General features: G+C 37.8%; 2 protein-coding genes across 7 annotated transcripts in view; one reads left to right on the forward strand and one right to left on the reverse strand.

Moving 5' to 3' along the window:
- Window positions 1-13827, forward strand: part of LOC135715273 (band 7 protein AGAP004871) — a 609777-nt gene that overhangs the window by 378433 nt on the left and 217517 nt on the right. The window lies entirely within an intron of this gene.
- Fhos (Formin homology 2 domain containing) overlaps window positions 1-13827 on the reverse strand; it is a 290675-nt gene that overhangs the window by 26306 nt on the left and 250542 nt on the right. For 5 of the 6 annotated variants that reach the window (XR_010519023.1, XM_065238599.1, XM_065238598.1 and 2 more), the window contains 3 exons: window positions 12669-13077; window positions 1198-1901; window positions 374-1021 (listed from right to left, as the gene is read on the reverse strand). Coding sequence is in view for 5 of the 6 variants with exons in the window: in XM_065238599.1 (XP_065094671.1) it covers window positions 374-1021; window positions 1198-1901; window positions 12669-13077 (1761 nt within the window). In the remaining variant the exon portion in view is untranslated. The remainder of the gene's footprint in view (window positions 1-373; window positions 1022-1197; window positions 1902-12668; window positions 13078-13827) is intronic. The other variant, XM_065238600.1, reaches the window with a different exon arrangement.

Below are 13827 nucleotides of genomic sequence, written 5' to 3' on the forward strand. Positions count from 1 at the left end.
TCATTTAAATATGCGTTCTGGACCACTGTGCAATGTTCAAATGAGCTCAAAGCTTAGAATGATGACTATAACCTGATGTGGAAACGATTGTGGTGTGTGGGAAATGCTAAACAGATAATTTGAATCACCATAATAGGCAATACGCGTGGTAGGCATTAGCCACACCCAATATTCAGGCTTGGTGCAGAATTTCAGTACGCAAACTAATGTTGAACTAATGTCAAAATATTCATAAAAAAGAATGAAGCTTTAACAAACATGTATGATAATAAAAAATGTAGATGGGAGGTTTAACTACACACTTAATTGATAACAACAAAAAAATGGTCGCAATCGCCATGGCATTCAAAAGCAACACATAAGCACAACATACCTTGGACAGGATCTTGCTTCCCACTCTGCTCCGTGTAGCTTCCATTCGCCGTAGCATTACCGTTCACATACCCGTTGCTTTTCCGATGATCCTCCTTTCCATTATGTTGCTTGTATCCATTCAGATGATACCCATTGGTTCCTGCATACCCGTTAATTTCCCCGTAGTTCCCATTCATCTTGATGTTAGGACTCTCGTTCTCATCCAACTCCCTCGGACTGGCTCCCCGGCCGTTTGGCATATTACCATTGACATCCATCTTGGTACCGTTGTAGTGTCCATTACTTACTCCGTTGTGCTTGTTCAGCAACAGATTCCTACTATTCCTATACTCTACCGCATCGTGGCCAGTTCCATTGGAAATTGTCGATCCCTTCGGGATTCCGAGATCACCATTGGTATTACTATGATTATTATTAGTGGAACTATGTTTATGATTATAGATCACAGATTGAGTTAGACTGGAAACCCTCGTTTGAGGATCATATTCGTTGATTGTGGCATGTTGCAGTTGTTGTTGTTGTTGTTGTTGATGTTGCTGCTGTTGGAAGCTGCTCAGTCGAGTAGAGCGGGGCTCATGTCCATTCCGGAGTCGCACCGGCAGAGGAGCACTCGTTTGTTGATGAAGGCTTTGAGTTAGAATATATCCTAGATGGGATGGAAAAGGGGGTAGCACACAAAAGAAAGCGCATGAATGCAAACAGGAGGGGTGTTAGTGACTGACGACGATACGGTAAATGGAAATCAAATCTTCACACTTGCGCTGGTTAGGCGAAGCGACAATGGGCATTCAATTGAACTGAAAAGGCATACACTGTACTTACCGTGACCGTTCGTGTCTTCCTGAGGTTTGAACTGTGTAAGTTCCTGTTGCTCTCGCATGAAACTCTTCTGTCGCTCGGCTCGTTCACGTCTCCTTCTTAGTCCTGGAGTAACTCCAGTTGTGTCTCTAGAGTTGTCGTGATAACCAACTCCGGTCAGATTGTGATCCGCAGAGTTGGCTGAACTAGAACTGTCTTCATCCTGATTTTGTTGAGTGGGTATTTTTAAGGAACCGTACAATGTGACTGGAGCCACTGGTGGAGGTAATGGTGGTGGAGGTGGCGGTGGAATACTAGGTGGCATTGCTAGTAGCGCAGATGGGGGCGGTGGTGGAGGAACTGGTGGTGGTTGCGCCGATGGAGCTGTACCGGTACTATGCCTTCGTGACTTCCGTCGATCACTGGTATCATTCGAACGGTAGCGGAGCGTCTTACGAACGGTGTTGTCTGGAATGCGAATTCCATCGGTTTCTCCGTCTTCGAATCGTAACACAGTTTCGTAAAGCTGAAGTTGATCCAGTAGGTCGAGATCCGTTCCAGGGCGGGACATATACCGCTGGATGATACCTTCCATGCCCTGTTGCTCGAGGAAGTCGCTCTCGTCGTAGAAACTGTCCTGATCACTGAGACCCGATAGGGTTTTGTTGATGAGCGAGGTTGCGTAGATGAGCAGTTCGGTGTCAGCATTTTCGTAGTCTTTCAGCAGTCTGGAAATAAAAAAATCATAGATAAGATATTGCACTTTAAGGTTATCTTGAAAACAATATAAAGCTACCCTATGTTTAAGGAATAATCGATGATTGTTTGCGTTCACAAAATTTTAGAAGTTGTACTCAGTCATTTTGAAATGAGAAATTGTCAACCCATAAAATTTTGTATGAATCTTTACAGTTTGTAATTTATTTTTGGTATTGTTCTACCCCTCAGAAAACATTATTTGATTTTTTCTGAAAAAAACACTCTTTTTTAGAGAGTTCTCATGCATGGTTCTATTTATTCTAATACCAATTGATTCTAATACTATTTGTCAGAAAAAGAAAAAATACAACGTCAGTTTACTACCTACTGCATAAACAGTGTTATGTACTCGGTTTTGAGTAAATCGACGCATAAGCATACTTAAATAACCAATCATATATTAATATTTTAACCATGATGACGCGTTACATCATCCCTTAAAACCCCCACTTCATAAATTTAGCTTGAAGAGACGACCCATCCCTCAGCTGAAAGTCTCATCAATAAAGCTAACCGAACTAAACCTTAAATTTAGCGTAACAATTTTTATTGAAAATTTAGCAACCTTCTCCTCTCCCTTCTGCGTTACGTAATATTTGAACGGGCACATATGTAGGTCCTTTTCAGTGCAAGTTGAGTCAGAAATCCAGACGGTCTGATTCGAGTCATCGACTGGGTGTTTTTGTTTGTTGTTGCTTACTTTTCTAATTGGAGATTTTCGGCTGTGTTATTGTGGATCGGATTTGATTAGCTCCAAGCCCCGTGCACAATAATTTAGTCAAATTTGGATACGTTTTGATCTCGAATTGATGCTGAAATTGTGCTTGGGGTGCTGCACTCATATTTCTTTCAGTTTCCCGGTGTGACCTCGATCGCATGTAATGTATTGTTCAGGTGGTGTGATGAGTCAGGTTTTTGTTCACGCGTTCATAATATTTCAATCAAACACGTTCGATCATTCAATATGTGAACTTGGAGTAAATGACTACCCGAAAAATATATAATAAAACAACGAAATTACAATGAATATTACTGTTGAATTTCAAGTATATTAATATGTATGATTAAATTGTTGTACGAGAAAAAAAAAATTACTATCGCTTTTAACGATACAATGCTCAAACAATGAAATTTAATGTGATGAGATCAAATTTGTTCGATAAAAATTAAATGGTTTTATTGTTAATATGATTGACAACCCCTCTTTTTACTGTTTACGTTTCTCAAATACCATGATTTTCAATGTTGTGAACTATGGTAATCGACAAAAATTTCCAATTTTCTGACAGTAAGTAATGGTTGAAAATCATTTTACTTTTATTGGATTTTTTTTATGAGCAATGGCCAACAAAGCAAAAATTAAAATGGTATGCAAGAAAAGTTAATCATTCCTAATTATTGTGCAGCTAAAGAATAGGCTTGTGGAAAATATGAGTGGAAGCTTCTGGAATCCACATCTGGATTCAATCATGGAATGATTTGATTAGTTTACTCCAGTTGAAAAAAAAAACAGTGTTACCCGACAGAATAACCTCGACGCACGTGATCGGTTTGCTCGGTTGTTACGGTTGGATACAAGTAATAAGTTAAGATTTTGTTCATGTTGAAACATGATTCGTTTTGATGCATTTAAAATGACGCGATCTCTATCAAACATTTCGGCTTGGAACATGACCGATTGCTTGGACGTGTGGAGTGTTTTGGGACCCATTGTTTGAGTTGGAGTTGGTGCAATTTAAATGCATAGTGTATAAATCCGCACATGTCGTATACATAAATCATAAATTAATTTGGTCGTCGTTTGTATCCCGTTCTGGATAGACGCATTGTTGCCTCACTGCTCTGTTTCAGACGCTTGCTCGGTGATCTCTTATCAAAGCAAATCAAAAGAATGTCGAGTGATATTCTAGTGTCGAATACCCTAATTTTTGTTTTCCCGGATGGTGCCGCGCAACCAACTTTGGAAGAAATGACACGTTTTGTGAAGACGTTCGTTGCTGAACGAAGGGACGAAGGCTGCTGGAGACAGCGTACAATATATCTGAAGAGCGGAGCGTCTTTATGAAATTTAAGTACGAAGCAGCAATGAAAAAAGCGTTAGTGCAAAACCCAACCAAGGACACTTTTCTTTATTCCAATGGAAAAGTAGTGGAGGTCATGTGTCGATGTCAGCTGCGGGGGGCAACATTCTATACGTGCATGTGTTTGATGAGAAGTAACAAATCTGGATTTATCACGAGTGCTGGAGAAATTTGAAAAAAAATTCTCGGTTAGAGCGCACAAAACTTGGGTTGGGTAATCTGTTTACTGGTGTCCGTGGAGTTCACATGGACGTCGAGAAGAATATCCCATCGATTCTTCGGTTTGATAATCGGAAAGGGAAGGATCTTTTATGAGCAAATGAAATTGACTTGCTACTTGTGCCAATCGGATGGCCACCTGAAAGCAGCTTGCCCGAAGAATCAAAACTTTCCGGTACTTCTAAGCGGAGCGCAAAGAATATCAGCAAAATTGTTAGCATGAGCATGAAAACATTTCGTGTATACGTATACGCGACGTAGTGTGCGTAAGAAGAACGTCAGCAATCTCTATAATTCTTTCGTTCTCGCTCGCATATACATGGGGTGACACTGTCGAATCTTGGTCGAAATGCATGGAATGGTGACAGTCCTAGGACAAAAAGGTTGAAATCACGCATAACTTTTCATAAAGGTTAATGTACAATTCAAAACTTTTCCAAATGTTTGTAAAATTCATCGGTTTCACCCGTAGAATAGGAATATACATTTGCCCTCAAATAAAAAAAATGAATTCAAGCTGCATTAGGTCCTAAGTAACATTGACAGATTCTCTTCGTTGACTTTCTCTTTGCATCCCCACGGTCATGTAAAGACTTGAATCGCACAGTATGTTTCTTCAAAAAAGCTATTTATTTAATGTATTTGCACAAGAGAAAAATATAACATTATATAGTTGTAAGCAAAAAACCGAAACAGAAAGAAAAAACCATATTTTCGACATCTTTTTCTTTAACTCCATATAACTTGGAACCAGTAGACTGTGGAAATTTAACGTCTTTGAAAGAGCTGTTCATTTTGTCAAGATAAACAACTTGTCTCCAAAACGTCAGAGAAAGAAGTTAGATTGTGGCACCATCTTTGCGGAAGAGTTTGAACTATTTGTTTATGTCAATAGATGTCCAAGACACCAAATCACGGAAATGTTTCGTTTCGGAGTTATTAATTTTGCTCCGCTAGGTTGGATTCGTGACCCATGTAAGCATTAGACATTTTAAGAAATTGCGCTTGGTGTTTTTCTTGCCTGCTGTCCTCTGTCGCCATATTGTCATTATGAAAATGCCATTAGCCTTGGAATAAAATCCAAGAAATTTCAATAAAATAATGGCTAAATAAGAGATCCGAAATGATTTCCAGTGTACATTGGTATGAATTTATGTAGTGAGATCTATTTTCTGTAAAAATAAGGTGATTCCATCAAATTCATTTGATTTCTGAAACAATCTTTTTTGTTAACTTGAATTATTTTTGAGGCGCATTTATTTAACGCTCATATCATCCCAATATACACGATAAAATTTCAAGCGCATATGTTTTGGAACTTCAAAAAAGTCGTATATTTTCTCTAAGATTTTCACTAATGTCGCCATGAAACAAAATTGATTGCATGATGATCTTGACACCAACACTCAAACCTATTTTTACCGATAAAGATTTGCAGACGGAAAAAAAAAGTTTCAGCAGAACAGAACAACAACAAGCTAATTTATGGCGGTTGCTTTGAAGGCAATAAAAATTAAATTGGCTTTATAACTGATTTTCACCAAAGCGTAATAAAACTGCTTGGATACAATATTACTCTTATAGAGGCTATGAGAACCTTTTGTAGAGTATGGGGCTTTCTGATAAAAGGTTTTAAGACAGCTTTATTGTGATTCTCAAACATGCTTTATAAACCATATCAAGAGTGGTCCACTAAGCTGGAAGACGATCTTATAGCGGTTATCAAGAGGTTGTGCTGGAGCTATTAATTTTATTGACGGTTTTATAAAATTGATCTCAATAACCACTAATAGAGTGCAATAAAACAAGAAATGCTACTTGGGTACGAATGAAGTATCACCCCCCAGGAAGAACCAGAGACCAAATTCACCTCTTTCGGGCAGCAATTCCAATTAATTTTGTTATCTTAAACAAATTATATATTTGTTATTAAGTCTTTTGACTCCGTAAAGTCTTTGAAGACAATTGGGCTGTAAGGCTACACTAGCTAGAAAAAAAAATCATAAATTTATCGTGGTGTTTAAAAAAGCTTTGTTCAAGTTACATAACGAGCACATAGATTGTCTGTAGATTTTTAATGTTTCATTGTATCCGTATTGTTTATTCAGGATATGATCCAAACAAAAATATGCATATGCAATTAAAGATATTCAAACGTAGATGGGTTAACTAAAAATTCAATTTGAATTCAATCTAAGCATTCTATTAGAAAAATAAATTAAAAAGTCCAAAAAGAACGATGCATTCCTGATCTTGACAATACTGATTCACCGGATTCAGTCAAAAGTGCACATTAGCAGGCATGGAAAATCATTTGTATTCATTTCATACATTCATTCACATTCATTTGCCTCTAACTTTTTTCATCAACAGCATTCCGCAAAATAATGTATAGAGCTTTTGTAGGTTTTGTTATTAGCTACAACTTTTGTTAACAAGTCGAATCTGTATCTCTTATGAATCATGAACTAGAGCGGGCAGAATTTGTTACTGTTTTTCAGTGAATGTAAAATACATTCACTGAAAAACAGTAATGGCTTCTGTTCACTTTGGTTCGTCATGCATAAGAGATACGGATTTGACTTGTTAACAAAAGTTGTAGCTAATAGCAAAACCTATAAAAGCTACATACATCATTTTGCGGAATGCTGTGAAGAAAAAAGTTAGAGGCAAATGGATGTAAATGAATGCACGAAATGAATGCAAATGATTTTCCATGCCTGCACATACGGGTGCTTCATTTTGAAAAAAAAGGTTGTTTCCAAGACACGACCGTAGAAGATTTGAAGTAGGATTACGAAAGGTAGTGTTGATGTCACAGCAAAATTATATTAAATATTAAATTGATTTCTCAACTCTTTTTCAGTGCAAAAGTTCGATAAGTTGAAATTCGGAAGCAAATTGAGAGTTCTGTTTTTGAGGTGCTCTGTCGAGGTCCATGTAGTACAAGCCAATCCTGGACGATATGTCTTGAATAGCTCTTACTCTTTAGTTACCCAACTAACAATTTTCACAACGTAAACGCTTTACTCATTTTATGTATACAGCCTCAAGCTGTATTCAAACGGTATACGATATGAGGAAACCTTTACTCAACCTCTATACAAGCAAGTCTGGCGAACTTAGTCAGCTACTTATGGCTGTTGGAACGGTCGGGAGAAGCTCTTATTGCATATCCATTAACGCTTCTATACAGCTGTTATTCTGCTGTTTAGTTGTGTGCAAGGTTGCAAAGACTCATTTCAGCTAAAATAATGTTTTTCGGAATAATAAAACCAAAAGATGGTATGATGGCATGTTTTACTTGTAACTTACAAGAAGAGGTTACAAAGTATGCGTTGGAAACATAAAACCTGTAAATTTTGCTTTCTATGAGTCACAATCAGCGATTTGCTGATCGCTGAGTGAGTGAGTGAGTGAGTGAGTGAGTTTGTGAAAAATCGCTGATTGTGACTCTCATGAAGTGAAATAAACAGGTTTAATATGTCAAACACATTCTTTGCAACCTCTTCTTGTATCCTACCAATTCAAAATTTGATCATGGCATCTAATTATTTCATAATTTAGAAAAACATTGTTTTAGCTGAAATGAGTCTTTGCAACCTTGGTTGTGTGTGAACTTGAAATGCGCTTATTCAACCCTTTCCCGGTTATCTAATAATCACTACACAGCTTTCTCTTGAAGCCGGGTTAAATACTGTTTACGCTTTTTATGAAGGAATTTATTGAATTTATTTTGCTGTGAATCAAATTAATCGAAATTAGATACAAATCATCACCAAATTATTTACCCTGCACCGGAACCTGGAATCGAACTCGAGATGACCTCATTGGCACACCTTGACACTACCAACTGTGCTACGCCAACACTTTGAATGTAAACAAATCAACATTCCCTTCTACAACAAAATCGCTGAGTAGAGGCTTTATAATAGTGCACATGAATCACTTTTCTCGACTAGTTATAAAAGAGCACAGTAAAAGCTGTAAAACTGCACACGTCTAAAAATAAACCTTGTTGACTGTGAAAATGCTTCCGAAGTTGCTCTAACACAGTTTATAAGCTGAGTACAGGTTGTTTAGTTGTTGATTAAGCACTTTTGATGTTTATGTTATTCAGCAAGAGTGGTTGGTTGCTTAGAAGCCATCAAATGAGTAATATACACAGCAAAAAAATAATTTTGATATCACATCAAAGTGGATGCACTACAATCATGTCGAAAATTTCATATAATTTTTATGACCACATAAATAAACAAATGCAGTAAAAGCAGCGTAATGTCAGTTCATGCATTGTATTAATGATAATTTTGTCCTTTTTAGCAAGTAATATTACACCATATTTTCGACATGATTGTAGTGCATCCACTTTGACGTGATATCAAAATTATTTTTTTGCTGTGAATTCACTTTGTTAGCTTTGTTTTGCAGCTACAAGTTGAAAGTTGATTAGTGTGTGTATAGAAGTGACATTAACGTTTATTGGCTGATGTTATTCAGTGCGACTGACAAATTGAATAATGGTTGGGAGAAAGTTGAGTAAACGCTCTCCAAAACTATTTTGCTAGCTTTTGCTTGTAGCTGTATCTGCAGCTTTTTTTCAGCTACTTTACAGCACAACGCTGGAAAAGTAGGCTTACAAAGCTGAAAATGTTAGTTGGGTAATTCTTTTATCAGTCATTTGAGGTCCTGTAAAAGACCAATGGGTTGGAAGCTTGGAAGCTTGTTTACAACAATGCTATGGATTTTTTTTTTTAATTGTTCTTGGAGATGATAGCGGTGCGGAAATGAAATATGTATTAGGGAAAACACGTCAATCACAGAATCTGAGCCTACCAGACGTTTGTGCTTTTTGATGCAAATTTTAAGCCCCTTCTATTAAGAGAATTCGGCAAACAAAATTTTGGCATAATTCTCTTAATAGGAGAGGCTTAAAATTGCACCAAAAGGCATAAAGATAGGTACCTTCTGGCATGTTTAGTGCTTGGTATCAATATTCAGCAACTGTGTTAGGGAAACCACTCATCGCGGAAACGCCTCGTTTCCTGATGGAAAAATTATGCATTTTTGTGCATTAAACGCACGGCATTTTTGATTTATTCAATAGATCATAAAAAAGCGATTATTCGTTGGAGGAATTTCTTGCTAAAATGTTCCAATCGCGAGATATTCGCGATCAATCATATACATTCGACATTTTTTCGTTTTTTTCTAACGTCCTGGAGAAAACCTTACCTTAATTCAAAGCGTTTCTGGTTAATTGACAAGGTCATGTGGTATTCGGTCATTGCGAGAATTGTTATGAATCACTTGACGTATTTGACCACAAACGATTTGTTGCTGGGTACATTATCAACGAGCTTTGGGGGTGATGTGGCTGGCAGCAAGGCGAGCGAACGTTCAATGAAAATAAACTCTTAAACAACGATAATTTATATGGTGATCCTGAAAAGGACCGTTTTGTCGTAACTGTTGAGTAATGCTGAGCTATTAGGGTTTTGAACACGGATGCGGCTGGCGAGCTTTTTTTTTTTTTTAATTCTTTATTTAAGAGATTTTTAGCCTTAGGCTAGTTCATCTCTAAGGCTGGCGAGCTGAATGTTGTTTGGAACGAGGGTAATGCGCTTGCAATAGATGACCCAGCGACACACGAAGATGGATCCCGATCAGTAGCGGAGAGGCTTCTTCCTCTTTCTTCGGTGAATGGACGCTCATGTGGGCTGCAGCTCGCTGCTTGTGGGCAACTCGCTGCTTGTGGGCAGCCTTTTGTTGTGTACTATGTTCAACGCCACGCGCCGAAAGCACTGCTGCTACTGCTGCTGATGGTTATTTTTAAATTGCACCCCCAATATATTGCTGAAAGACGTAATCTTTCGTCAAAAAGAGTTGAATTTCCGATAGGCTATCCTCCAGTTCGATTCATAACACAAAAATATGAACTTGTGCAAAACTTGGTGTAGATGATGGTTTAGAGGTCGCGCCAATGATTTGAAATTCGTATGGGAATTGCTATGGAAGAATTTAAAAATTGACTTATATCGCTCTAACTTCGCTTCGACTTGTCAAAATGTTGAAAACATTCAATAAACTACAGGGTGCGTGACGAATTTTTGCAGTAAATTTCAAATAGTAATTTCTCATGCTTGTGCATCATGATTTAGATATATTTGGCAGCACTGGATAGCTTATACTGTTAGGTGTAAGATTTAAACAAACAATGTTGAGTAAACGTAAAGATGTCGAAACAAGAGAGCAATCTGTCAGCCGTTGTCGCTTTGTTGCGCGCCGGAGTATGCATGAAAGAAATAATTCGGTCGGTAAATGTGTCTGAAAGAACAGTGTATAATATTAAAAAAAGGCTTGGGAAAGTGATAAGACGGAGCACCTGCTCATACTGCTAATAAAGCACAGAAATGGCTTACGGAAAATATTTCGTAAATTTGGGAGGAAGAAATTTGGCCCCCAAGCAGTCCCGATATCAATCCGTTGGATCATTTTGTATAGGGCGTCGTCCAACGGGATACCAATAGAACCCCTCACACCACACTTAAGTCGCTAAAAGCTAAAATCAAGGCAGTGATGACATCTATGGATCGAAACATTTTAAAACGTGCATACTGCAGTTTCCGGAAGTGTCTAACTGCAGTCGTCGAAAGGGAAGGCATTTTTTTTTTGAATAAATTTACTTACAACTTCCATATGTTGCGAAAGAAAATAAATCGCACAAAATTCATTGCTAGAATAACTAACTGGTGTATTTTTTCTCAAATATGCCATTTACTGCAAAAATTCGTCACGCACCCTGTAATGGCAATGACCAAAAGATCTATTGTTGCTACAATCAGTTTTAAACACTTAAAAAAATATAAAAATTCAAAAAAATGGCAAAATAATTAAAATTTACAGATTTACATGTGCAAGACAACCACACCAATACAACAAGAACAAGTATGTTGACCATGACAACTACATTGTTTTCTTCAACATTTAAACCAGTACAACCAAAGTTCCCATACTATTTCACCTCAATATCCATACAAAATGCAAACCATTGGCGTAACCTTTAAACCACTGGCTCATATTTTGGGGTTTTGAATCGAACTGTGCCAATAAGAATTTCGTTGCTCGTCATATTTTATGACACATTTGCCGTCGTCGGGTTCCAATAGTTATACCTAGCATCAGATTAATCAGAAGTTGTGTGCTGTGATATTAGACACCCTTTTTGCTTACTGAGCAGGAAATTATGGGATCAAACCTAGGCCTCATAATATTAATGAGTTGTATTGTCATAGTGCTGGATCATCGCCTGTTTTGTGAAACTTGTTATCGTCGTCGTCTGTTCTGGCTTTGAATGGTTACATCAAAAACTCTATTGAGGTGCTCGGTGGCCTAAGATCGACCGTCTTTGCTTTCAATGTTCGTCGAGATTAAAATTAAAGTTACATTTTTAATCATGAAGCAACAGACAACATATTGTTACGCGTATAGTTGCTTTAGAATCTGAAGGCCAAAATGATATATAAATATTTTTCAATATTTTTAGAAATTTAATACACAATATTTTTTGACGGCCAAGTACACTTTTCGTTAGCAACGAATACCATATGGACCAATATCCTCAAAAAAATCTAAACACCCTTACGAACAATGAAAATACTAAAAACCAGCAATTTGGCAAATTGCTTTCAAACTCAAAATTAAGTAACACGCCATAACAACCAAAGAAAATCAAATTTAAAATTAGATAGAAGCGTTCACCTGGTCTTTGAAAAGCAATTAAATTGCGTTAAAGCGATCCAAAGTTTAGCCCTAATATTTTCCATAATTGCCTATAAACGCCAAAATGGCTATGAAAGGTATAAAATAACGTTAAACTTATCTTAAAAAATTATGGCTCGAAAAGCATTAAACATAATTCAATAATATAAAACAAAATCTATGTGCACTATTATCAACCCGTCTCAAGGTAAAAGGTGTTAAACATAGATGCTCGCCATTCAAGAATAAAAATCCTGAGCTCGGCCCTGGCAAAGGGTGTGCAGTCTATGAAACTCCATATAATAGCATCATATTTAACAAAAATTTACCTTATTTATTAGAAATGTTTGATCTTTAACCCTCGCGATGCAAAATTCTATTCCGTGTTGATCAAAGATATATTTTTTTAATATTTTAAATTAAGTATTGAATATTGAGCTACATACAACCAGCGCTAGCTATGTCCTTGTTATCGAGTTGTGAGATATGATTGTCAGCCTCATAATTATTTATTAACTAATTATCTTGACGTATGTTTGTGAAAGTTCAGCTAAAGTACCAGTGATGTTTCAGGTTGTAAAAAAAAATAAGCTCAAATTCTGGAAGTATGCTCAGGACCCGTTTTGAAATCGATATTTTGAACAATACAGCACATTAGAAACATAAAATACTCACCTCATGATATTATTCCAGGGCACCACACCCCGAGCTGTGTCCACGAACCGGATTCCACTGACCAGCAGGTAGCAATTCCCCTCGCAGTACTCCACAAACACCAGCAGCAGTTTAAGGGCAGTTTTGACCACCAGCCGATACTTCGACGCAATCAACGAGTACAACCACTGAATCGTTGGCGAATGTTTCATAACTCCATTCATGCCATCCACGTACAGCATCACCTGTCCCAGTGCCCGCAGGATGTAGTTTTGGTAGTTCTGATCGGCTTCATTACCGATTTGCACCAGGCAGTTAAGTCCACCGAGCGCCACGAAGCCATGCACCAAGTCCTTATCTTCCTGGAAGATTTGCTTCAGTGAAAACAGAGCCCGTCGCAGCTCTCGACCTTCCGAAGAAAGCAGTTTTTCTAGAAACGAGAAAGAAAATTTGGGTGATCCAGTTAGTTTAGGGTGTACGATTGTTGATCTATTCGATGAGAACGCTTATTGTCTTGTCAAACAGCTAATAATTACACCTTATCTGAAGCTATAACAGGGATCTTTTTTCTTCGGGAACGACTTTTCCGAGAAAAAAAAACCTATAGAATTGCAATGCATGTATATACTGCAAACAATCTAACCCCTTAAAAAAAGGACAAAACAAAACAATGAGATAGAAACTTTCCAACTGTCCTTTGGGAAACGAAAACTTTCAGGCGATTACCTTTTATCCAATTCCCTTCCGCCGTCTAGGGGGCTTCCTTTGGCATTCAGTAGTGAAACTTTTCTTTATTTTTCGGAAAAGATAAACAATGCCCAAGAAAATCGCTTCGGTCCATTCAAGTCGAGCCAGGGCTAAACTATTTCCTCTCGCACAATTGCCTCGGGTTGTGCCTTCTATTATGCGGGTAGCTATCTTTTTCATTCGGAAAGACCTTTGTTTCATCTGGCAAGGTTCGAATACACCTCCCCAACCTGCACCAAAAGCAATAGCATCAACTTTCTGCACTTTTGAACCGCTTGGTTTCGTTCGTGATAAAGACATCCCCCGAGGGAGGGTGGCTGAATTGTATCGAGTTTTCCGTTTGCTCGTCTGTCTGACTGTCTGTCTGTTTGTCGGAATCTTCACGTGGCAGTCTGCTGCGGAACGAGTGCAACATGTGATTGCTTCGAAGCTC

The sequence above is a fragment of the Ochlerotatus camptorhynchus genome, unplaced genomic scaffold, assembly GCF_037179485.1.
Source record: "Ochlerotatus camptorhynchus isolate MF236.1 unplaced genomic scaffold, CSIRO-AGI_Acam_v1.1 ptg000840l, whole genome shotgun sequence".
NCBI lineage: Eukaryota > Metazoa > Arthropoda > Insecta > Diptera > Culicidae > Ochlerotatus > Ochlerotatus camptorhynchus.